This window comes from Anabas testudineus, chromosome 12, assembly GCF_900324465.2.
Source record: "Anabas testudineus chromosome 12, fAnaTes1.2, whole genome shotgun sequence".
NCBI classification, from domain to species: Eukaryota; Metazoa; Chordata; class Actinopteri; order Anabantiformes; family Anabantidae; genus Anabas; species Anabas testudineus.
The window spans coordinates 16,485,658-16,510,725 of NC_046621.1; the positions used below are offsets into that span (position 1 = coordinate 16,485,658).

General features: G+C 40.7%; 3 protein-coding genes across 6 annotated transcripts in view; 1 reads left to right on the forward strand and 2 right to left on the reverse strand.

Annotated features, from left to right (window-relative positions):
• Window positions 1-3,309: 3,309 nt before the first annotated feature.
• Window positions 3,310-6,559, reverse strand: LOC113159558 (disheveled-associated activator of morphogenesis 2-like). The gene is made up of 2 exons (XM_026356318.1): window positions 6,370-6,559; window positions 3,310-6,285 (listed from the first exon to the last, which is right to left on the reverse strand). Exons 1-2 carry the CDS (start codon window positions 6,496-6,498, stop codon window positions 6,073-6,075), a joined length of 342 nt encoding a protein of 113 aa, XP_026212103.1. The 5' UTR covers window positions 6,499-6,559; the 3' UTR covers window positions 3,310-6,072.
• Window positions 6,560-8,329: 1,770 nt separating this feature from the next.
• Window positions 8,330-11,745, forward strand: LOC113159557 (interferon-inducible GTPase 5-like). 2 transcript variants are annotated; one of them, XM_026356315.1, is made up of 5 exons: window positions 8,347-8,407; window positions 8,832-8,918; window positions 9,589-9,689; window positions 9,860-10,428; window positions 10,858-11,745. In XM_026356315.1, exons 4-5 carry the CDS (start codon window positions 9,861-9,863, stop codon window positions 11,493-11,495), a joined length of 1,206 nt encoding a protein of 401 aa, XP_026212100.1. In that variant the 5' UTR covers window positions 8,347-8,407; window positions 8,832-8,918; window positions 9,589-9,689; window position 9,860; the 3' UTR covers window positions 11,496-11,745. The 2 variants fall into 2 exon arrangements, with proteins under 2 accessions (XP_026212102.1, XP_026212100.1); XM_026356317.1 differs by lacking the exon at window positions 8,832-8,918 and having other exon boundaries at window positions 8,330-8,407.
• A 5,044-nt stretch (window positions 11,746-16,789) lies between these two features.
• The window catches only part of LOC113159556 (disheveled-associated activator of morphogenesis 2-like), an 82,453-nt gene continuing 74,174 nt past the window's right edge, over window positions 16,790-25,068 (reverse strand). For 2 of the 3 annotated variants that reach the window (XM_026356314.1, XM_026356312.1), the window contains 3 exons: window positions 24,653-24,784; window positions 21,135-21,305; window positions 20,797-21,009 (listed from right to left, as the gene is read on the reverse strand). In XM_026356314.1, coding sequence (XP_026212099.1) covers window positions 20,797-21,009; window positions 21,135-21,305; window positions 24,653-24,784 — 516 coding nt within the window. Of the gene's footprint in view, window positions 21,010-21,134; window positions 21,306-24,652; window positions 24,785-25,068 lie in introns of all 3 variants that reach the window. The other variant, XM_026356313.1, reaches the window with a different exon arrangement.

Here is a 25,068-nt window from a genome sequence, read left to right on the forward strand (position 1 = left end):
CAAACGTGACGAGCTGTTAGAAAACAGCACTCACGTTTGATGATGATACTAGTTTCTTTTAAAAACTGTGATTTCCAATATTCACTGTATTTCTGATCTATTAGATGTTATAAAATCTGCTTTTCTTTCATGATCTTAAATGGTAAATGGTCTGCACTTATATAGCGCTTTTCTACCTAGTTGGTCCTCAAAGCGCTTTACACTGCTTCTCATTCACACACACAAGCACACACTGATGGCAGAGCTGCTATGCAGCTGACCTGACTCACCGGGGGCAACTAGGGGTTCAGTATCTTGCCCAAGGACACTTTGGCATGTGACGTGGCAGCCAGGAATTGAACCACCAGTCCTGTGATTGGTAGTCAACTGCTCTACCTATTGAGCCACAGCCACCCCCAATCTTAGCTTCTATGTAAGTCGAAACTTTTGACTGTTGGTGAGATGTGTGAGGAATCACAGACCAGTTAAAGGTGAGGGTGGGTTTGCATCAAGGAGGAGCTCTCAGCCCCTTCTCACTGCTTGAGTTTCCATGGACTATGATGTTCACAGATGACACTGTGACCTTTAGTGAAATTAAGGCGAAGGAGATACCCACTGGAATGAAGGGTAATGAAAGTCCGGGAACAGAAGACCAGACAGCAGGAGTCCAAAGATGAGGTTCGTGAACACGGTGAAAGAGGACAAGCAAGAGATGATTGTGACAGAGGAAGATGCAGATAGCAGAGTGAGATGGAGACAAAATGATTGGAAGCACTGGTCTCTAAAACCAAGGTGCTGATGTTCCGGTTTTGACCTACACCTGTTTGATTTCCACAGCTTACAGATAGGAGCTTTTCAGGCCCAGATAAAATACTACGCTTTGGTATCTGCAATTAAAGCAGCTGTACCAATTCCTGGACTTTCTGCTTGTGTTGATCTGACTCTGCTGGTTAAAGTTGGCACAAAAAAAAACAGCTGGGCTTGGTCTTAGTATTCCATCACTGTGATATAGGCACATGGGAATAACATTTACTGTAACAACGCTAACACAAATATCTGGTAAGCTCCATGTAGGATTATCAGTATTTACACAAGATGGATAGATTGCTTGAAACACAACGGTCATCCCTAACTGTTGTATTTTAATAGTATTTAATACGTATTGATCTGTTATTGTGTCTTGTTGAGTCCTGTAGCTTTAATGTTGTCATCAGTGCTTACTGCCCTCTAGTGGCCACAGTGAGGCTCTGCAACAGAAATAATGCTGAACTCATCAACCTAACTTAGTAAATTACAGACCACAGGTTACAGAAGATTTATTCCACAATTAAAATGCAATTGCAACTGATTAGTATGAAATATTTTTTTACTTAAACAACTTTTACACTATTAAAGTGCAGTAGTAAATCTACTGAGAATTATCCAGTAATAAATATTAAAGCAACACTTGGTTATTATCAGACAGAGTTGGAAGTTCACCTCTGATTTAGTAGCTTTTTTGTTTTTTTTTTAAAGGACGTGTGGTGATTTTCAATGTTTGTTACACTATGACACTAGTGATAACAGCTCGAGTGGGTAGAGACTGAGGCTGAGATCAGTTGAGTGATGTTGAATTTTATAATAAGAGACCTTTTACAATGTTTCTCTTGTGAAACAGACAAAAACACTTCACTGAGCCTTAATCTAGAGCTTAATCTCTAGCTGGAGCTTCTCATAACCTGAACTTGTAGGTTGAAGGTGGCTGGTTCTTGTTTAGGGATAGTAAGGCGGTGTAGTGGTTGCAAACCTACCGTTTATGTTATGCTGAGGGCCACGGTGGCCTTAGTCCACAACTGGGCCGCAGTTTCCGTTTAATGCCACCAAACACCAACCAAACACCTGTATGACCCACTTACTCTCACCTCAACAAGTGAAGGAGGAGAATAAAATAACAGATCACTTGCAAGGAACCAAAGTTTATTGTTACCCTACAAAAGACCCAGAGTGAGAAAAACAAAACAAAACAAAAATAACATTTTAGAAAAAAAAAAAAAAAAGATGATTCTCCAACTAGTCTCCAAACTATCCATCATACACAGACCACAGTTTAATTATTCATCTTTTTAATATAACATTTTGTCGTAATGCTGTGTGTACATACAAAATATAGCAAACTAAATAAGGCAAATAAATAGAGGTACAATTTACAGGAAAATGGAACATTCCTCAATGTTTTCATCTTATTTTCATCTCATCTCAAACATCAACAACGGTGTACAAAATGCTTTTTTTTCTATCTGACTGTACATCTTTCTGTGGAGGAGACTTTTTTCTTTTTTTCCCACCATAAAAAATACTGACTCCTCACAAGTATACAACCTTTACAACCGGGTGCAACTTTCCTCAGGCAGTACAAATAGTGTTAAAAGTGGGTTCCATACTGCAGGCTAATTTTCTATTGAAGGTTACAGTCAACACATCACACTTTGTGAACTCCCCCCTCCCCCTCCCCCCATTTTCTTTAGGCATGCAGGTCGACGCCAAGTGCATGATTCGACAGAAATGTGGTGGTACCAGAGAAACCGCCCAACCCTTCTCTAATCTTCTTCCCCCTCCTGTTACCATCTCTGCCATCCAGCACACTGGCTAGAATCGGGTTTCCAGCGGCCCAGCCAGAGTCCCCCACCTCACTTGCCCTTTTTCTTTCTTCCTTTCTTTATCCCAACCTGACTTTTTATTTATTTTTATTTTATTTTATCTTATTTGCAACCCTTTAGTTGCACCCTTCTTATTTCAGAGGGATCTGAGCCCTGCAAATGGAAATGTCCCATAATAAAAGTGCATTGAACAAGCTACTAATTTCATTCCTCTGGTTCCCATCTTTACACCCCAAAGATCAGCCAGTCAATGGCCAAATAAACATCCAAATATGTAACAACACAAACAAAGAATAATACTGACAACGTTGCAATACCCCTCAGTAAATAGTCTGTACTACAATATGGGTTAAAGCTCTGGATTTAGAGTTTTCAGGGCCTGCCAAAGTCAGATATTAACTGGATTAACTGGAGAGAGAAAGGAGCAGAGGTTAGAAAATAGAAAAGCTCAAATATACATCAGATGCTGATTAAACAATAAGCAATCACAAGTCGTTTTCTGATTTGTCAACGTGTCTATTTGGTTTACTGGGTAATCCTCTCCAGTCCTCTCTGGACTGTCTCTAGTCAACTTTTCAAACTCACTTCAGCTTCTCTCTGCTTCATTTTGAGGAAAACTTGAAAGCAATAAACCTGTGACAGGACGAGGTGCCTTTAGGTAATAATAATAATATCGATGTTATGATGATTAAGTTTTAGGGGAAAAACTGCAGTAGTGAACAGGTGAGACACAGGTGAGTTCTGGTGCTTAGAGCTGAGGTCAAATGCCACATTCCAGCTTTTAACTGCAACACAAAGTGAACCATATGCAGCCACAAGGTGGCGCCAACCAGTCTACTCCCAACTGTCAGCTGCATTTTAGATGCAGACACATTTGTGGGGGAAAGTGACAATCAGCAGTAAAACACAATCTGAGGAACGCAGCGTGTAGGAAAATGGGATCAGAGGCACTTAAAGGTGGAAATCAAGACGTGTCTGAGAACAGAAGAGCTGGCTGAATGAAGACCAAACAGGATCATTATCACCAGAGATGTGTGGTCTGTAGTAGTCCGTCGAGAGCATGTTAGATGAACATTCATTTGGAAAGGTCTTATTCTTGTGTTTGGGATGCTGTTGTATTACATCAGCATCAGTGAGCTAACAGATTAGACTAAACACAAGTCCACATATTTCAGTTTGTGTGAAAAGCCCAGTCCTCCTGCTGCACACCTCACATACTGCATGTCTGCATGCTGTACTACAGTAAACATAAAGGAAAATGAGCTAAATGAAAATAAATGAATGATTATCAAGGTATTTTATAGGAATTTCAGACGCCCTCCAGCTGTTTACACTAAGGTTGGTATTTGGTGAAGGACTCTTTAATTTGATGCTACCCAAATGGAGAGTAAACCTATCAGTTTCCTGAATACCAACAGCAGCAGACTGTTCACCGTGCATTCAAAACCTCGTCTGTAGCAAGCTAGAGGATGGATACCCAAACTGAACCCAACAGGATCCCGAACCTGAGGATTCAGGTTGACTTTAGACTAAATAGGGGTAACTACAGTTTAAACAAATAGCAGCAGGTGGAGCTCTAGTGATTTGTAACCAACATTAGAGAGAAGCTGGAAATAGACTGAAGTAAGCATTGTTGTCTGTGATGCTCTTAGAGGCTGATTGAGGCTGTTAACACTTTAGAGAACTGCTGTTGCCCTACTGTCGGCATCTGGTCAGCGTGCACCATCAATGAACCCTAAACAATTGCATAAAGCCACTGTAAGTTTTTACTACACCCTTTAAGGGCTCTGTTGAAGCCTGACTTTGCAATAACAGACTCGTCACGTGGTGTGGTCTGATATCAAAGTGCCCACTGAAAGAAAAGCACACTGAGATACTGGAGGATGAATCCTGCTAACGGAGCACTAGTTTGACCTGAGGTGAGAGGAAGAACTCCTGCAACTGGACTGATGGCTCCATGTGTTTTAGCACCAGTGAAACACACAGTGTGGATGAGAGTCATCATGGATCCAATGAGGACTTCTGCAGCATCCTTTTAGCCTCCACTGGGGGTCCACGTGGCCCACAACTACAGGAGCAGAGCACACGGTCCACATTCAGGTGAACAGTGGAGCAGGGAGCAGGGAGCAGGGTCCGTAAACTAACAGCAGATTCATTTATGGTGTTCCTTCATCATCTTTGCAATGGAAACGTTAACTTAAGCAGAGAAAAGACTTCTTCCAGAGGAGATCAGCTTGTAGAAGCCTACAAGTTTGTCAGAAAAGCTGCAGTGCAAACAAAGACATACAGGTGTGAAAAGGACCAGAAATTCTTTTTGTTTCGTTTTTCTTTTCTTACATAAAGCGCAAAATGTATAGAAATCCACTTTCAACAGCAATGTGAACTTGCAACACTAACAAATAATGCATTGCGTGTACAAAATCCCCAAACGCCATCAAAACATGAAAAAAAAAAAAAGAAAAAAACTCTACATCTTTGCAATTAGCTTGTCTGCATCTAAATATAAATATATATATATCAAGGCCTGATTGCAGTATCTTTTGATGAATACATTTACATTAGTTTTCTCTCTCTCTCTCTCTGTTTTGGCACTGGTTAATGCCAGGACAATGCTGAAACCACTGAAGAGTGTACGTGAGGCTGGACCCTCAGTCTGATCAAGCCGGGGAGTCGTTTTGCTTTGAGAGAAGAGTCGATTTCTCTGAAGTTGCGAGTTTAGGATGCACGGACGTCCTGCCTGGGAATGCTGGAGTGCTGGACGAGGCCATGGGATGAATCTTGTTCTTGCATATCTTTGCACATCCTTTTCAGAAATCTACTTTGTAAAGCATCCTGGGATTTAATGACTCCATGTACTTTCTCACAAATCTGCGGCTGAGAACTCGCCCTGAATGTGGAGGCTTAGTTCCCCCTTCTCACCTTCTTTTTCTGTAGTCCTTCCTCCAATGTGTCCTCTTGGCCTCGTGACTATGTACAGTGTGACTGGGTGAACCCAACATCCTGTGTGTTTGAGAGCCTGGCAGCAAAAACATGTCACGGCTCCAGCACCAGAGATCGTACAGAGGGCACGTGGGGGGAAAAGGAAGAGTGTGAAACAAGGTGAGAAGACAGCAAGAAGCTTGAGCACAGTGTTAAAAAGGTTATGTTCAAAAGACGTGGGATAATGGGTCACAGTGGTTTGTCCGTCCATCCGTTGATTCCAAGTGTCCTTCGTCCAGCTCAGGAGATCAAAGTATGTCGAGGACAAACAGGTTGGGAATAGCTTTAAACACCGATCAGAGGAGAGTGTTGCATCCTTCAAAACGGCACGTCTGTCCTCAGTCAGCACACCTTCAGTTCAGCCGTTATTTACATCCTCTCCAAAGTCAACGCTCACTGTTTGAGGACCTGGACTAAACTTACACCACCACTGAATTTAGGTGTCTACTGTGTTTTTTTTCCTCTCCTATCCCTCAGACTAGTAGTTGACCTTTGTGACGGCTCGTTCGCGGCCACCACCCTCCACCAGCTGGTTGACGGAGCGCTTGCGGTTCCGCTTGAACTTGTTCAGGTCCTTGTCGAAGACCTCGCCGGAACGCAGCGCCGAGACCAGGTCGTCGAACTCCCCGTCGACCTCGTCTGAAGTGCCGCCTTTCTTGGCCCGCCGTTCCCGTTCCCTCTGCTCCTTCAGCTGAAAAGGCAAAGATGGAGAGAAGAAACACGTCAGGTATGATAGATAACTACAATATTAATATTATCTATACGTCTCTCTCACCATGGCCTCCATTCGAGCCCTCCTCTCCTCCTCGTCCTTGCGTCGCTGCATGTTCTCCAGGTCCTGCCGCGCTTCGCTGAACGACTGCAAGAATGTGTCGAAGATCCCGAAGAACTCATCGGGCTGCATCCTCCCTTCTTCCTCCCCAAAGTGCTTCAAAGATTTGGCAAACTGCACACGGCAAAAATAAAAAGGATTACATTTTTATATTTTGCTACCACACACACACACACACACACACGCACGCACACAGATGATGGTTTTGAAATTATGCATTTTGCTGTTACCAATCTTGAGATAATTTCTACTGATGCCACTGTGTGAAAGATAAATAAAGTGTAAAGGAGTGCAAACAAGTGAGATTATCAAATAATAAAATTAGCTGGCAAGAAAAAGGAAGTGAGCTATTTGCAGTTTCCTGGTTTCATCATAAATTGGTATTTGAATGTGACAAATAAGAATTCATGGTACAACGTTTAGTTTTAAAATTACATTAACAAACATTTTCAGTCAGTCTAAATCCAAAACAGCAATGGTATTACAAGTGGAGGACACTGACACGTTTTCCCTGCTCAGCTGTGACAGTTTTTTCTGTCTTCTTGTTATTTTGTCTGTATTTGTATTTGTCATTTTTTATTTTCAAAACAAAGCACGAGGAAAGGGCGCAACTTGAGGCTGCAAATTATTTGAATTATTATTTTAATTGATTATTTTAATGGTTTCTTCTCTCCTTGGCTGAACTTCATGAAACCAACAGCAGATGTCAAATAAAAAAGCCCCGTACAGGACGGTTTCCCAGCTGAGTTTTATTATTAAGGAATACTGGACCATGCTGGGCACCAACTTTTTACAAAATGATAGTCCAAGTTAAGCAACAAGGTAATATACCCCCAAACATGAAGTTAGCGTTAAAAGCCTGCTCCAAAACCAGGAAAAGATCCCACACTTCCATCGAGTTACCAACCAACTTCACTAATAAATGTAGAACTGAAAATCACATGTAAATCACTCAACAGAAGACTTGAGAAAATGATTTCCCATATAATCCATTCTGACCAAACAGGATTCATTAAAACTCTCCTATTATGCTTTTCAGACTAAAGGATGTTGGTCCTGGATGTCTTAAGAATGTGTTCATGCTATAAACCCATGTAGAGGTTCAGATGATTTTTATGTACCCAACAATTTGCTAAATATTCAGTAAAGTTCTTCAGTAAAGTTTCCCCTTCACCCTGTTCACCATGTCCCTTCTGTTGATTGTCAGTTTTCACTACTCTCCAGTCTCGTTCCCTTGTCTAGAAACTTGCTTAGTGTTTTTTGTATCTAAACCTTGCCTCTGCCTTAGTCTTGCATTGCCTTGCTCCCGCCACTTCGTTTTAACTTAACTTAAACCCTCAGAGTTTCTAAAGTTAAAGCGGATGCTGCAGCAGCAGCAGCAGTTTCCCCTGTCAAACACACCTACACATAGATTTTTTTCCTGTTCCTGTGTTTGTCACCACAACAGACATTACAGATCTCACTTAACTCACGTCTTGCATCTCCTCTGTTCCTGTTGTACACCACCTCCTTTCCTGAGAGCTGGTTGTTCCAGTTAAACATTCACGGCCTCTATAAGCCTCTTTGAAACCGTTTGTCTTCTCTGGTCTGAATGTAGATGTTTCTGTCTTCTACTGAGTCTTACTAGCTCAACAGAACCTGAAGAATGTTCAAACAAACACTTTGGTTAAATCAGTTGTTTAGGTACGATGGTTACAGTCTAAATATTTAAATGATTTCAAGATTCAAAAAAAAGTCTGATATGGCAACACATGAAGAAATGCGGGCTGGTTTAGATCAGTCATCTCCAGAATATTTACATTAGAGTCACTATAGTGAAACTGAAAGGATGAACTCTAACAAACACCCCTGGGTGTAGCCTTTCCTGATACTGAACTCCTGCTGGACATGGTTTATTAGCAGTGCTGCTGAAGACCAACACATAAACTGTAGCGTCGTCTCTGCTTCACTCTCCTTTTTTCAACATTAGCAGGAATCCAGTGTAAGTAGCCACCAGTCTTTTAATGTATTTTAAATCTAGTCATTTCTTAAACATGGACTACAGCTCAGCTCATGTTCTGTCCTCTGCAAACAGCCTCAAATAATCCAACTTTATTAATGTAGAATTTACTTTAGTTAATTGGTCTAGAGGCTGCTTATCTTGGAAATTATCTATTTATTTTTTATTTTTTGTTTCACAACAGTACAGATTCAAACATGTGATTTCCTATAAATAATGTAAAAGAGTATGTGACTGCAGTTAAGTAGAGAAATCTAAAATGATGCTTTAAAGTTGTAGAACCCTACAATCCAACAGAGTTATACTTTATGAGATAGTGTGTAGTTTTTTAAACTCCAGTTTGCATTCTGAAAAAGTTCAGCTGAGATTTAATGAACTATTTTTATTTTGCCATTTTCCCATTAAGCTTCAGCTGGTGAAGAACTCGGCCGACAGCTGTTACTGTATCTACAGTCTCTTCTATCTCAGCTGTTGAAGCTTGAAAGTCCTCCAGGTGAATCCCAGGTGTCTTGGTGGCCTCTCTCACTAGTCCCTTAACTATACTCACTTTAACAGGACGTCCTGCTGTAGGCAGATTTATGTATCTGACTTCTCCCTCTATTGATTATTTGTAATGATGTGGAAAAGTTCTTGAATACATCTCCTGATAAATGCTTTTAAATAACCAAAGGTTTAAGGCAAATACTCTAAAAAACAAAATATCCAAAAAGAAAAATTATGAGAAAAAAGAACAGTCAGTGTTTCAGGAAACAGTAATTCAGAGAACATCATGTGACAGGAAGATAGTTACCACTGAGAAAATATTGTGGATACAGGAAGTTTCCTTATCATCCTAGAAAATACTTTCCTTCTTGTGTCCGACTTACAGTAGACATATTGGACCCATTGTTGTTTTGGGAAATCTCAGCACACCTCTGACTTCATTCAGCATTGTTATGTGAGTTTATATAGCACAAGGAAAAAAGTCTGTACAACATCATTTGAGTTTGACTAATATTAAAATCAACAATATCACCACACCAGTGATTTTATTTACTTAATTTACTCAATTATTAATTTTATAATTAATTAAATTTATTTAAGGAGAGTGCAGAGTACAGTCAAGGTGAAAAGAGAGATTGAGAAATTGAAAGTGTAACAGAGAAAAATCTGTTTTTGTACAGTCAACACTGTGACCTGCACATGAAGACATAAGCCCATTAAAGTCAGACCAGTGTTGTTTCAGCTCCAGTCTCGTCTGTTCCAACATCAGGAAAAAATCTAAGTAAGTATCTAGAAATAAGAGAATCAAACTCATGTAATCTAATTAGCAGTTACTAATTAGATTATTCTACTGTTTATAGTTTAGAAGATGAATTCAAAGTAGGTTTTTACACACATTCATTTACGCACATTCTGCTACTAAATCAGTCTCATCTTTTTCTTGTTTTCAAGGATGAGTACAGAGGATTCATTTGATTTTTGCCCAGATATTGAGGAAATTAAAGAAAAGCTGCAGAACAATGATACCGCTGCAGCAGTTGCAAAGATCCAGAGCTATTTGGAAGAGCAGGATAACATTCCACTAAATATTGGCGTCACAGGAGAGTGTGGCTCTGGTAAATCCACATTTGTTAATGTCATCAGAGGTTTAGACAACAAAGATGATGGAGCTGCTCCTACTGGTTGTGTAGGAACCACCATGGAGGTTAAATTCTACCCTCATCCAAACTATCCCAATGTTATTTTCTGGGATCTTCCTGGTGTTGGTACCACCAATTTTCCTGCTGACAAGTACCTGAAGCATGTTGGATTTGAAAGGTTTGACTTCTTCATCATCATCTCAGCCGATCGCTTCAGAGAAAATGATGTGAAGCTCGCTCTGGAAATCAAGAGGATGCAGAAAAAGTTCTACTTTGTTCGCTCAAAGATCGACCACAACCTGAGAGATGAGAGAGATGATCAGGGTTCAGAGTTCAATGAAAAACAGACCCTTGATCGAATCAGGACAAACTGCATTCAAGGTGAATGTCTTAGCTGATAATAGTTTTAATAGTAACAAAATCAATAATTGGTGTTGTTCATGTTTCTTTTTGTCCAGTTGATAATTACCTCCTGGAGTGTTACTTTGACTGAATTCAATTCTAATCTATGTGCAAAACTCTAATTACCGTCGTATTTACAACATATTAATCATTGGATTGAGTTTGAAATTAATGTATTATGTACTGAGCTGAAGGGGCACATGGATTATTTTTATGTATATCACAGTGGATGTCAAAAAGTTAACATTGACCAGTATTCAAATCATCGTGATGACCCTGACACTTCACACCAGACATTAAATGAAATTGGCAGATGCTGCAGTGTCTGAAGATTAGTTACTATCTCTTTTTAATAATTATCATTAATTACTTGTATTTTAAGGTTCTTGTAACTTTTTCCTGACACAGGTCTCCAAACACAAGGACTTGAGGATACAAACGTCTTCCTGGTGTCCAGCCGTAAGCTCCACCTGTTTGATTTCCCTCTGTTACAGCAGACCCTAGAGAGAGAACTTCCTGCTCACAAGAGGGATGCTCTGCTGTTTGCTATGCCCAACATCAACCTGGAGATCATCCAGAAGAAGAAAGAGGCTTTTCTGGCCAAGATAAAATATTTTGCATCTTTTTCTGCACTCATAGCATCTGTACCAGTGCCCGGAGTCTCTTTTGCTGCTGATGCAGGCATGATGGCTACAACTGTCGTAAAGTACCAAGTTACATTTGGTCTTGATAGTGAGTCACTGAAGACTCTTGCTCTCACAGCACATGTGTCTTTTGATGACCTTAAAGCAGTGATGACATCACCTCTAGCTGCACAAAAAATAACAAAAGAGCTGATCATTAAATTATTATCATTTTCTGTAAGTGAAGTTGCATTAATGGCAGCAGAGGAAGGGGCAAGATTTATTCCATTTTTTGGCATCCCAGCAGCAATGTCAATGTCTTTTATCTGCACCTATAGGGCTCTCAGTATGTTCCTTGACATGCTTGCTGACGATGCACAGAGAGTATTTCGAAGGGCCCTGGGTTTAGACACCTCAGTGTGACAAGAAGAATGGGAATTTGGCACATTTAAAATGATCAACAGTACAAATTAGTTTATCTTCATTGAAACATAAATTAATAGTGAAGATTCCAGATGATCTAAAGATGTCAAACTGAGAGCTGAGCAAATGTGCTGAAAGATGGAAAACTGTGTAGAAAAAGGCATCCAGAATATTTTCATTTTATGTGGGTTAGATTACAGAGACAGACATATTATTACACTTACCAACAAAAGTTCTTCTTTCAACAATTAACAAGTAGGCTGCTTTTACTATTTGAAGTAACTAAGTATATTTTGATGCTAATACTTTTTTGCTTTTTCTAAAAACATTCTTAAAGCTGAATGATGACTTGTAATGTAGTAATTTTAATTTCTTTTCTTTTTATAATTTACATGTAATAATCAAATATTAACCTCTATACAATGTTATTTACACACAGTAAAGTACTGAACTGTATGATGTTGCTTATTGTAGATAATTATGACGAGTGGTCACAGTGAGAAACTACAACTCAAGAGAAATATTTGATTATTAATTGTAATGTCTTACATAATCCTGTCACCACTGTATCACTACAGTTACTAATAAACAATAATACTATGATAATATCAAAATTATAGACTCTAAATTATATCTGTGCTTTTCCCACAACGAGACACAGTAAATATCAAACTGTTATGAGTGACACCAAACTGACAGGTACCTTTATGCAGTCACACACATTAGTCTGTAAGCGACAGGTAGACAGACCAAATCTTTCTGCCTTCCTTCAACAGCTGGACATCATCCAGCTGAGCCATGATTTAGCCCTGTTTTTACTCAGCACTTCTCTTCAACTCTTCACCTCTGCATCCTCAGCTCCTTGTTCTAGGTACAGGTCTCTGTTTTGCAGGTCTGTGAGCTAGCACAGGAGCACACCAGCTGTTGCCATTTATAAACAATGCTGATTCAATGATCACTTAACAAATATGATCAATGATCACTAAAGCCTCTCTGTTTCTCATGCCAGAATAATTCTGTAAAAATACGGTGAAAATTTAAACAACTTTACCGAATAATGAGTAAAATAATTTACAGTTAAAACCTGTAGTTAATTATAAAAGAAATAATAATTTTGGATAATGTGTCCTTTTCTGTTGATTTAGTATGACTATGCTGCTATTAAACTTTTTTTGTATAATTTTATTATAAATATTCAGTAATGTTCTGTTAAAAGAGGTCAATAGAAATCAGACTAAAGAGACAAAAAGAACTTTAACTGAACACAAGGAGGAACTAATAAAATGACTGGAATGAATCAGATTATCTAAAAACACACACAAATACTCCCAACAACCTACTCTGGACTCAGGGGTTTTAGTGAATTGTAGACCAATATCCAATCTGCCCTTTATCTCTAAAATTCTTGAAAAGGTAGTTTCTAAGCAATTATATGACCACCTGCGCAGCAATAACTTGTATGAAGATTTCCAGTCAGGATTTAGAGTACATCAAGGTACAGAAACAGCACTGGTAAAGGCACTAATGATCCTTTATTAGCATCAGACAATGGACGTCTCTCTATACTCGTCTAGTTGTTGTTCTTAGTGCTGCATTTGACACTATAGATCACAACATTTAATTACACAGACTGGAACATGTCATTGGGATCAAATGAACAGCACTAGAGTGGTTTAAATCATCTCTATCAGATAGATTCTAGTTTGTACATGTTAATGATGATGACAAGACAGAGGTTTGTTTGGGCCTAAAAATCTCAGAGACACTATGTCTAAACACATTCTCACCCTTGATGACTTAGTTCTGGCCTCAAGTAATACTGTAAGAAACCTCGGAGTTATCTTTGACCAGGATATCTCCTTCACTTCATACATAAAAGAAATCTCTAGAACTGCCTTTTTTGAGAAACATTGTTAAAATTAGGAGCATCCTGTCCCAAAGTGATGCTGAAAAACTAGTCCATGCATTTGTTACTTCCAGACTGGACTATTGTAATTCATTATTAATAGTTTGTCCCAATAACTCATTAAAGAGTCTCCAGTTAATCCAAAGCTGCAGCCAGAGTTCTGACTGGAATTAGCAAGAGAGATCATATTTCTCCAACGTTAGCTTCTCTCCATTAGCTCCCTGTTAAATCCAGAATTTAATTTAAAATTCTTCTCCTCACTTATAAATCCCTTAATAATCAGGCTCCATCTTATCTTAAAGACCTCATAGTTCCTTATCTTCCAAGCAGAACTCTCCGTTCTCAGACTGCAGGTTTACTTGTGGTTCCTAGAGTTTCCAAATGTAGAATAGGAGGCAGCGCTTTTAGCTATCAAGCTCCTCTCCTGTGGAACCAGCTCCCAGTTCAGGTTCTGGAGGCAGACACCCTCTCCACATTTAAGACTAGACTTAAAATGTTCCTTCTTTATAAAGATGACTCTGAACCATCTCTCAGTTCTGCTGCTATAGGTTAGTCTGCTGGGGGAATTCTACTGATAAACTGAGCTCCTCTCCTCTCTCCTTTCTCCTATATTAATCCAAATGCCACCACAGCATGTAATTACTTTGTGTCTTTTGTCTCCTGTAGTTGTGTTTACTCCTCTCTGTCTCCCTCTCTCTGTACTTTTCTGCAGGTATCTGTTCAGTAAAAACTAAAAAGAATAAACAATATAGAAATCAGTCACTATCACTCAGTGATCCAATGTCCTCTCTCTATTGCTACTACTCTATTCACTGCTGTAGGAAGATTTACACATGAGACATTTTCCTTTTTCTTAATACTGGATCTAATTTTACTCCAAATGACTTTTCTTTACGTTTCTTGTATTCACATATACTGACATATGTTTTTAATAACAAAAGTGTTGTGGTTATATTAAACCCGACACCACCATGGAGGTTAAATCATACCCTTCAATTTCCATTCAAATTGCTTCAGGGAAAATTATGTGAAGCTGCGAGACCAAGAGGATGGAGAAAGTTCTACTTTGTTGGCTCAAACATCGACCAAAACCTGAGAGATGAGAAAAGAAGACAGAGGGACTTCACTGAAGATGAATGATAATGATCAATCCTCTTTTTAAATGAATACATTTGCTTTAGCAAATGTGACGAGCTGTTAGAAAACAGCACTAACGTTTGATGATGATACTAATTTCTTTTAAAAACTGTGATTTCCAATATTCACTGTATTTCTGATCTATTAGATGTTATAAAATCTGCTTTTCTTTCATGATCTTAAATGGTAAACGTTCTGCACTTATATAGCGCTTTTCTACCTAGTTGGTACTCAAAGCCCTTTACACTGCTTCTCATTCACCCATTCACACACACATTCACACACTGATGGCAGAGCTGCTATGCAGCTGACCTGACTCGGCGGGGGCAAGTAGGGGTTCAGTATCTTGCCCAAGGACACTTTGGCATGTGACGTGGCAGCCGGGAATTGAACCACCAGTTCTGTGATTGGTAGTCAACTGCTCTACCTATTGAGACTCAGCCACCCCCAATCTTAGTTTCTATGTAAGTCCAAACTTTTGACTGTTGGTGATGGTATGGGAGATGTGTGAGGAATGACAGACCAGTTAAAGCTGAAGGTGGGTTTGCATCAAGGAGGAGCTCTCAGCCCCTTCTCACTGCTTGAGTTTCCATGGACTATGATGTTCACAGATGACACTGTGACCTTTAGTGAAATTAAGGCGAAGGAGATACCCACTGGAATGAAGGGGAATGAAAGTCAGAGAACAGAAGACCAGACAGCAGGAGTCCAAAGATGAGGTTTGTGAACACGGTGAAGGAGGACAAGCAAGAGATGATTGTGACAGAGGAAGATGCAGATAGCAGAGTGAGATGGAGACAAAATGATTGGAAGCACTGGTCTCTAAAACCAAGGTGTTGATGTTCCTAGACCTGTTTGATTTCCACAGCTTACAGATAGGAGCTTTTCAGGCCCAGATAAAATACTACGCTTTGGTATCTGCAATGGAAGCAGCTGTACCAATTCCTGGACTTTCTGCTTGTGTTGATCTGACTCTGCTGGTTAAAGTTGGCACAAAAAAAAACAGCTGGGCTTGGTCTAAATATTCCATCACTGTGATATAGGCACATGGGAATAACATTTACTGTAACAACGCTAACACAAATATCTGGTAAGCTCCATGTAGGATTATCAGTATTTACACAAGATGGATAGACTGAAACACCACGGTCATCCCTAACTGTTGTATTTTAATAGTATTTAATACATATTGATCTGTTATTGTGTCTTGTTGAGTCCTGTAGCTTTAATGTTGTCATCAGTGCTTACTGCCCTCTAGTGGCCACAGTGAGGCTCTACAACAGAAATAATACTGAAAACACATACCAACCTAACTTAGTAAATTACAGACCACAGGTTACAGAATATTTATTCCACCATTTAAATGCAATTGCAACTGATTAGTATGAAATATTTTTTTACTTAAACAACTTTTACACTATTAAAGTGCAGTAGTAAATCTACTGAGAATTATCCAGTAATAAATATTAAAGCAACACTTGGTTATTATCAGACAGAGTTGGAAGTTCACCTCTGATTTAGTAGCTTTTTTGTTTTTTTTAAAGGACGTGTGGTGATTTTCAATGTTTGTTACACTATGATGCTAGTGATAACAGCTTGAGTGGGTAGGGACTGAGGCTAAGATCAGTTGAGTGATGTTGAATTTTTATAATAAGAGATCTTTTACAATGTTTCTCTTGGGAAACAGACAAAAAACACATTTAGATTTCAATGTGTACTCTTGATTAAATAAAGGCTCTAGGTTGCTCCATGTTATAGATCAGCACATTTTGGTTTTTGTACCAAACAAACTTCACTGAGCCTTAATCTAGAGCTTAATCTCTAGCTGGAGCTTCTCATAACCTGAACTTGTAGGTTGAAGGTGGCTGGTTCTTGTTTGGGGATGGTAAGGCGGTGTAGTGGTTGCAAACCTGCTGTTTATGTTATGCTGAGGGCCACGGTGGCCTCAGTCCACAGCTGGACCTCAGTTTCCTCTTTGATACCACCCTCACGTTGGAGATCAAGTAAAATAACACAGGAACCAAACACCTGTATGACCCACTTACTCTCACCTCAACAAGTGAAGGAGGAGAATAAAATAACAGATCACTTGCAAGGGACCAAAGTTTATTGTAACCCTACAAAAGACCCAGAGTGAGGAAAAAAAAAAAATACTAAACAAAAATAACATTTTAGAAAAAAAAAAAGAAAAAAAAAGATGATTCTTGTTCTCCAACTAGTCTCCAAACTATCCATCATACACAGACCACAGTTTAATTATTCATCTTTTTAATATAACATTTTGTCATAATGCTGTGTGTACATACAAAATATAGCAAACTAAATAAGGCAAATAAATAGAGGTACAATTTACAGGAAAATGGAACATTCCTCAATGTTTTCATCTTATTTTCATCTCATCTCAAACATCAACAACGGTGTACAAAATGCTTTTTTTTCTATCCGACTGTACATCTTTCTGTGGAGGAGACTTTTTTCTTTTTTTCCCACCATAAAAAATACTGACTCCTCACAAGTAGACAACCTTTACAACCGGGTGCAACTTTCCTCAGGCAGTACAAATAGTGTTAAAAGTGGGTTCCATACTGCAGACTAATTTTCTATTGAAGTTTACAGTCAACACATCACACTTTGTGCACCCCCCCCCCCCCCCATTTTCTTTAGGCATGCAGGTCGACGCCAAGTGCATGATTCGACAGAAATGTGGTGGTACCAGAGAAACCGCCCAACCCTTCTCTAATCTTCTTCCCCCTCCTGTTACCATCTCTGCCATCCAGCACACTGGCTAGAATCGGGTTTCCAGCGGCCCAGCCGGAGTCCCCCACCTCACTTGCCCTTTTTCTTTCTTCCTTTCTTTATCCCAACCTGACTTTTTATTTATTTTTATTTTATTTTATCTTATTTGCAACCCTTTAGTTGCACCCTTCTTATTTCAGAGGGATCTGAGCCCTGCAAATGGAAATGTCCCATAATAAAAGTGCATTGAACAAGCTACTAATTTCATTCCTCTGGTTTCCAACTTTACACCCCAAAGATCAGCCAGTCAATGGCCAAATAAACATCCAAATATGTAACAACACAAACAAAGAATAATACTGACAACGTTGCAATACCCCTCAGTAAATAGTCTGTACTACAATATGGGTTAAAGCTCTGGATTTAGAGTTTTCAGGGCCTGCCAAAGTCAGATATTAACTGGATTAACTGGAGAGAGAAAGGAGCAGAGGTTAGAAAATAGAAAAGCTCAAATATACATCAGATGCTGATTAAACAATAAGCAATCACAAGTCGTTTTCTGATTTGTCAAAGTGTCTATTTGGTTTACTGGGTAATCTCAAATCTTTAAGATCCTCTCTGGACTGTCTCTAGTCAACTTTTCAAACTCACTTCAGCTTCTCTCTGCTTCATTTTGAGGAAAACTTGAAAGCAATAAACCTGTGACAGGACGAGGTGCCTTTAGGTAATAATAATAATATTGATGGATTAAGTTTTAGGGGAGAAACTGCAGTAGTGAACAGGTGAGACACAGGTGAGTTCTGTTGCTTAGAGCTGAGGTCAAATGCCATATTCCACCTTTTAACTGCAACACAAAGTGAACCATGTGCAGCCACAAGGTGGCGCCAACCAGTCTACTCCCAACTGTCAGCTGCATTTTAGATGCAGACACATTTGTGGGGGAAAGTGACAATCAGCAGTAAAACACAATCTGAGGAACGCAGCGTGTAGGAAAATGGGATCAGAGGCACTTAAAGGTGGAAATCAAGACGTGTCTGAGAACAGAAGAGCTGGCTGAATGAAGACCAAACGAGATTGTTATCACCAGAGATGTGTGGTCTGTAGTAGTACGTCGAGAGCATGTTAGATGAACATTCATTTGGAAAGGTCTTATTCTTGTGTTTGGGATGCTGTTGTATTACATCGGCATCAGTGAGCTAACAGATTAGACTAAACACATAAGTCCACATATTTCAGTTTGTGTGAAAAGCCCAGTCCTCCTGCTGCACACCTCACATACTGCATGTCTGCATGCTGTACTACAGTAAACATAAAGGAAAATGAGCTAAATGAAAATAAATGAATGATTATCAAGGTATTTTATAGGAATTTCAGACGCCCTCCAGCTGTTTACACTGAGGTTGGTATTTGGTGAAGGACTCTTTAATGTGATGCTACCCAAATGGAGAGTAAACCTATCAGTTTCCTGAATACCAAGAGCAGAAGACTGTTCACCGTGCATTCAAAACCTCGTCTGTAGCAAGCTAGAGGATGGATACCCAAACTGAACCCAACAGGATCCCGAACCTGAGGATTCAGGTTGACTTTAGACTAAATAGGGGTAACTACAGTTTAAACAAATAGCAGCAGGTGGAGCTCTAGTGATTTGTAACCAACATTAGAGAGAAGCTGGAAATAGACTGAAGTAAGCATTGTTGTCTGTGATGCTCTCAGAGGCTGATTGAGGCTGTTAACACTTTAGAGAACTGCTGTTGCCCTACTGTCGGCATCTGGTCAGCGTGCACCATCAATGAACCCTAAACTATTGCATAAAGCCACTGTAAGTTTTTACTACACCCTTTAAAGGGCTCTGTTGAAGCCTGACTTTGCAATAACAGACTCGTCACGTGGTGTGGTCTGATATCAAAGTGCCCACTGAAAGAAAAGCCCACTGAGATACTGGAGGATGAATCCTGCTAACGGAGCACTAGTTTGACCTGAGGTGAGAGGAAGAACTCCTGCAACTGGACTGATGGCTCCATGTGTTTTAGCACCAGTGAAACACACAGTGTGGATGAGAGTCATCATGGATCCAATGAGGACTTCTGCAACATCCTTTTAGCCTCCACTGGGGGTCCACGTGGCCCGCAACTACAGGAGCAGAGCACACGGTCCACATTCAGGTGAACAGTGGAGCAGGGAGCAGGGAGCAGGGTCCGTAAACTAACAGCAGATTCATTTATGGTGTTCCTTCATCATCTTTGCAATGGAAACGTTAACTTAAGCAGAGAAAAGACTTCTTCCAGAGGAGATCAGCTTGTAGAAGCCTACAAGTTTATCAGAAAAGCTGCAGTGCAAACAAAGACATACAGGTGTGAAAAGGACCAGAAATTCTTTTTGTTTCGTTTTTCTTTTCTTACATAAAGCGCAAAATGTATAGAAATCCACTTTCAACAGCAATGTGAACTTGCAACACTAACAAATAATGCATTGCGTGTACAAAATCCCCAAACGCCATCAAAACATGAAAAAGAAAAAAAAACAAACCTCTACATCTTTGCAATTAGCTTGTCTGCATCTAAATATAAATATATATATATCAAGGCCTAATTGCAGTATCTTTTGATGAATACATTTACATTAGTTTTCTCTCTCTCTCTCTCTGTTTTGGCACTGGTTAATGCCAGGACAATGCTGAAACCACTGAAGAGTGTACGTGAGGCTGGACCCTCAGTCTGATCAAGCCGGGGAGTCGTTTTGCTTTGAGAGAAGAGTCGATTTCTCTGAAGTTGCGAGTTTAGGATGCACGGACGTCCTGCCTGGGAATGCTGGAGTGCTGGACGAGGCCATTGGATGAATCTTGTTCTTGCATATCTTTGCACATCCTTTTCAGAAACCTACTTTGTAAAGCATCCTGGGATTTAATGACTCCATGTACTTTCTCACAAATCTGTGGCTGAGAACTCGCCCTGAATGTGGAGGCTTAGTTCCCCCTTTCTCACCTTCTTTTTCTGAAGTAGTCCTTCCTCCAATGTGTTCTCTTGGCCTCGTGACTATGTACAGTGTGACTGGGTGAACCCAACATCCTGTGTGTTTGAGAGCCTGGCAGCAAAAACATGTCACGGCTCCAGCACCAGAGATCGTACAGAGGGCACGTGGGGGGAAAAGGAAGAGTGTGAAACAAGGTGAGAAGACAGCAAGAAGCTTGAGCACAGTGTTAAAAAGGTTATGTTCAAAAGACGTGGGATAATGGGTCACAGTGGTTTGTCCGTCCATCCGTTGATTCCAAGTGTCCTTCGTCCAGCTCAGGAGATCAAAGTAGGTCGAGGACAAACAGGTTGGGAATAGCTTTAAACACCGATCAGAGGAGAGTGTTGCATCCTTCAAAACGGCACGTCTGTCCTCAGTCAGCACACCTTCAGTTCAGCCGTTATTTACATCCTCTCCAAAGTCAACGCTCACTGTTTGAGGACCTGGACTAAACTTACACCACCACTGAATTTAGGTGTCTACTGTGTTTTTTTTCCTCTCCTATCCCTCAGACTAGTAGTTGACCTTTGTGACGGCTCGTTCGCGGCCACCACCCTCCACCAGCTGGTTGACGGAGCGCTTGCGGTTCCGCTTGAACTTGTTCAGGTCCTTGTCGAAGACCTCGCCGGAACGCAGCGCCGAGACCAGGTCGTCGAACTCCCCGTCGACCTCGTCTGAAGTGCCGCCTTTCTTGGCCCGCCGTTCCCGTTCCCTCTGCTCCTTCAGCTGAAAAGGCAAAGATGGAGAGAAGAAACACGTCAGGTATGAAACTGTATCTGTTGGTGACTGATAAACAATGAATTCTTTCTGTGACGACTACAATATTAATATTATCTATACGTCTCTCTCACCATGGCCTCCATTCGAGCCCTCCTCTCCTCCTCGTCCTTGCGTCGCTGCATGTTCTCCAGGTCCTGCCGCGCTTCGCTGAACGACTGTAAGAATGTGTCGAAGATCCCGAAGAACTCATCGGGCTGCATCCTCCCTTCTTCCTCCCCAAAGTGCTTCAAAGATTTGGCAAACTGCACACAGCAAAAATAAAAAGGATTACATTTTTATATTTTGCTACCACACACACACACACACACATACACACATACACACACACATACATACACACACACACACACACACACACACACACACCAGGCACTGTAGGGATAAGACTGCATGATTTGACCATCATATGTCCACCCTGTTCTGTTCAAGCTGTCCACTGCTCAGTGCCAGGACGATCCCTACAGCCAAACCTTCTCTGCGTTCCTACACACACATGCAGCCTAGTACCACAGTAAACAGCAGAACACACACATGGTGTATTCAAGGCAAGCATCTTTAAACATGATCTAATACCTGGAGGTAATAACGTTACCTGCAGTCTTTCACGTTGACAGGTCCTGTTTTTTCTAGCTAGCTGCAAATGTTCATTTGTTTAGTTATATTGTAGAGCTATTTCTAAAGGAAAACTATGAAAGGATGTGATTGATGACTAAGAATAATACACTTTTGAGTTAGAAGAAGTTAGAATCAATGAGAAAAGGATGGAAGGCAAATTTCCAGGGAATCATTTGGTAAATATGGGCACTGAGTGTCTGTATTCTCTTTTTATTTTATGAATGAAAGCGTCATCATATCATTCCACTTTAGGAGGATACTGTATGTGGTCCTCGTGTTGTGACATAAAGGAGTTGGGGATCGCAATTTTCTGAGGATGCAAAACCATCCTGTCATTATGGGCTAGTAACCATAGCAACCCCCACCATCATCCCTCTCTCTCCTGTAATTAAGCGTCTGGTCAAATCTGTTTCCTCTTGTCCCCTCGGGTCTGTGCTAAATGAGTACACACACACACACACACACACACACACACACACACACACACAGCTCATCTCACACAAACACTAACACTGCTTCACAATTATCGTGTGGGATTTTGAATGCAGTTTTTAATGCACCTCTACTGTTTGAGTTCTAGTTTGTTTTCATATTTGTTTATCTCCATATTGTTGAGCTAAGACACTTTCAGCCACTCAAAGTAGAAGTTGTTAAAAATCCGCTAATTGCTTTACAGGCTGGTTCAAATTAACACGTCACAGATTTGGTCTTGCTTGGCACATTCTCTTCAACCGCAGCTTCCGATTATGCTCAAGTATTGTGACTGTGGTCTGCGTGTGAGATCCTGCTATGGAAATGCACTCAAGGGAAAGCCTAATTAATTAAACTGCAGCTATTTGCAAACACTTTGTCTCTTTTATTTTGTATCTAGTGTAAAGAACTTTTAGAGAAAGACAGAGAAGGATCAGGGTGGTCTTGTGTTTCCTTTTGATTTTGTCTGATCCCTCGTCCTCCGTGGACACTAGTGCAGTGAAAATCTGAGGATATGAGCCAAGCCTGTCTTTAGAGTTAGTGGCAGCCACCCTGGAACTGATCCCTTTCTTCATCACTCAACAAGTGTGTATCAGTGCCAACTTATGAAGTGCAGAGAGAGGGGGAAAAAAAAGTTGTAATAGCCGAGGTATTAACGATTAAAGGCTGTGAGGTAGAAGGTTCAGTGAAAGTGGGCAAGTGGGACATAAATCTTTAAAGCTGGTGAGAAACTGCACTGAAGTCCAATTCTGCAGAGCTTTGATTAGTTGCTGCTGGAGAAAGTTTGATCTTTTCATTGTGCACAACATGGAGACTCCATCTGAAGCTCAGAAGATTAAAATATATACCTTCAAGGCGGTGAAAACCCAACAGGACTTTTAATTGGACCGCATTGGTCTGTCACTAACTGTTTCCTACAGCAAACCCCAGAAATGCTGGCGGTACAGTTATGGTGTGCTATGGTGGATTAGCCAAGTCTGCACTGAAAAGAAGCGAAATGATGTCTGCTAGTGAGGTAAAATCATTTATGACAACAGATCAACAACAACACCACAGCAGCAGCAGCAGTACATAGTCCATATAATCTGAAGCAAATGGGCTCCAATGTGCATGACACTGGTTCTACTGGATGAAAAGTGAAAGAGCAGATTGTTGACGGTGCTGCTCATAATTCTTTCTTTTATATTAATATTTCCCTTTCGACAGCACATGAGGGAACTCGAGGCACTCCCTGCTCTGTGTTCGGCTTGACACAGAGCTGGTTTGTTCTTGGATTGAGGTGAGACCTTGTGTTGTCTTTGAACACACTGATGTGCGGGCGTGTGAACTTGGAAACCGAACCGATCCCTCCGGATAAATTAAAAATCCCCGCTCGCCTCTGGAAACCTCTGTCCCAATGTTTTGTTATGTTTTTTTTAAAAACAATTTTCTTCTATAATGTATCTAGTAGTATCGGGGAAGAGCGTGTAAGTGTGTGTGTGTGTGTGTGTATGTGTGTGTGTGTGTGTGTGTCTGCAAGAGAGACAGCCTAGCACGCATGCACACACTTGTTGCTATGGAGTGGGATGAGCCTCAGCGGGCCGCCTGCTCTGTTCAGTCATCCTCCTTTACCTTTTGAGCACACAACCACACTTCATAAACCTAGCAGAGCGTTAAAGTGCTCTGACAAGCAGCGACTTAATGGCTCAGACTCCTCACCACACACACACACACACACACACACTGTTATGTTAGGAAACGTGTGTGTTCATAGTCTGGGCTGGTGAACACAGGTCCTTTAGTTTTACAGCAGTAACTGGTGCCTTCTTCCCCCGTTCTCTTCCTGTCACATCCAAGCTGACCCGCTTTCCCTCCAATATTTTTACCTGTCTACCTCCTAGAGCAAACAATTAAGTGGAGTGATGGAACTCGAGGACTCTTCCTCCTTCCTATCCCTCTCACACAGTCAATGAATCCCTTTGGGAGGTATGGCATCATTTTGCACATCAGGAAGATTCAAAACTTTTCCAGTGCATCAGAATGATACACGTGCAGCAGAGCTCTGAAGGCCTGCAAATTAAATAACATGTTCACATAAATCTCCTCAACACTGTCTTACTTTTGGATTCCCACAGTCCCACTCGTATCTTCAACTCTGACACTTCCTGCCATCCATCAGTGCATGAGCCAGTGGTGTTAAAAAAGCCTTTTGTCCCATTTGTTTAAAGAGTGAGAGTGTGGATTTAAAGAGACAAACGCAAAGAGAATGCGTAGGTTCATCTTTCAGTTCTGGGTCTCCCCAAGCTGCTGAAGTCATCACACTGCACTAAGAGGGATGCACAGAGGTCTTCACAGTTTTTCCCTCAAGTATTTTGTCACTCCATTCCTCCCTCCTCTCGGTCTGCCTGACATGAAGGCTTGGCAGCGAGGACTACAAGCAAATGGTGTATTACAGCCACCCACACAGACACATGAATTTACACTTAACAGTGTGAACAGCTGAGTGGGTAAGAAGTTACTGTACCTTGTCCTTGGCTTCACTCAGCTGGTCCTCCAGTTCGGAGAAGCTGAAGCCAGCCACAGTGATGAAGTCACCGATCACGGCCACAAACTTATCCCCACGTTCCCTCGTCCTGCTCTGCTGGTAGTGTAACTCCTGAAGGGGGAGAAAAAGCAGAGTTAGGCTTCTCTGAAGATGAACATAAACATCTCTGCAAAGGGTTCCAAATCTCATCGTACTGGTCATTAAAACCAACTTAAACGCAGCTTTAGGAAGTTGCTGCAAGCTTCATATTCCTCATATTCACTTTTTTTTTTCTAAGTGCAATACGCGTACGTGCACGTAAGCCCATGTTTCTGTGTGCGGTGGCAAATGTGACATTTGGTGTTCCATGTCTCAGTGCGTGGAGCATTACCAGCATTTAAACACCTCACCCTGCC

What these genes read in the sequence shown, in the direction of transcription:
- LOC113159558 (XM_026356318.1), bottom strand. Translation starts at nt 6,498, where the DNA reads ATGCAGCCCGATGAGTTCTTCGGGATCTTCGACACATTCTTGCAGTCG. An exon ending in GGGCTCGAATGGAGGCCATG is followed by an intron (nt 6,286 to 6,369) that starts GTGAGAGAGACG and finishes TTGCCTTTTCAG; the next exon opens with CTGAAGGAGCAGAGGGAACG.
- LOC113159557 (XM_026356317.1), top strand. Translation starts at nt 9,861, where the DNA reads ATGAGTACAGAGGATTCATTTGATTTTTGCCCAGATATTGAGGAAATT. An exon ending in CAGGACAAACTGCATTCAAG is followed by an intron (nt 10,429 to 10,857) that starts GTGAATGTCTTA and finishes TTCCTGACACAG; the next exon opens with GTCTCCAAACACAAGGACTT.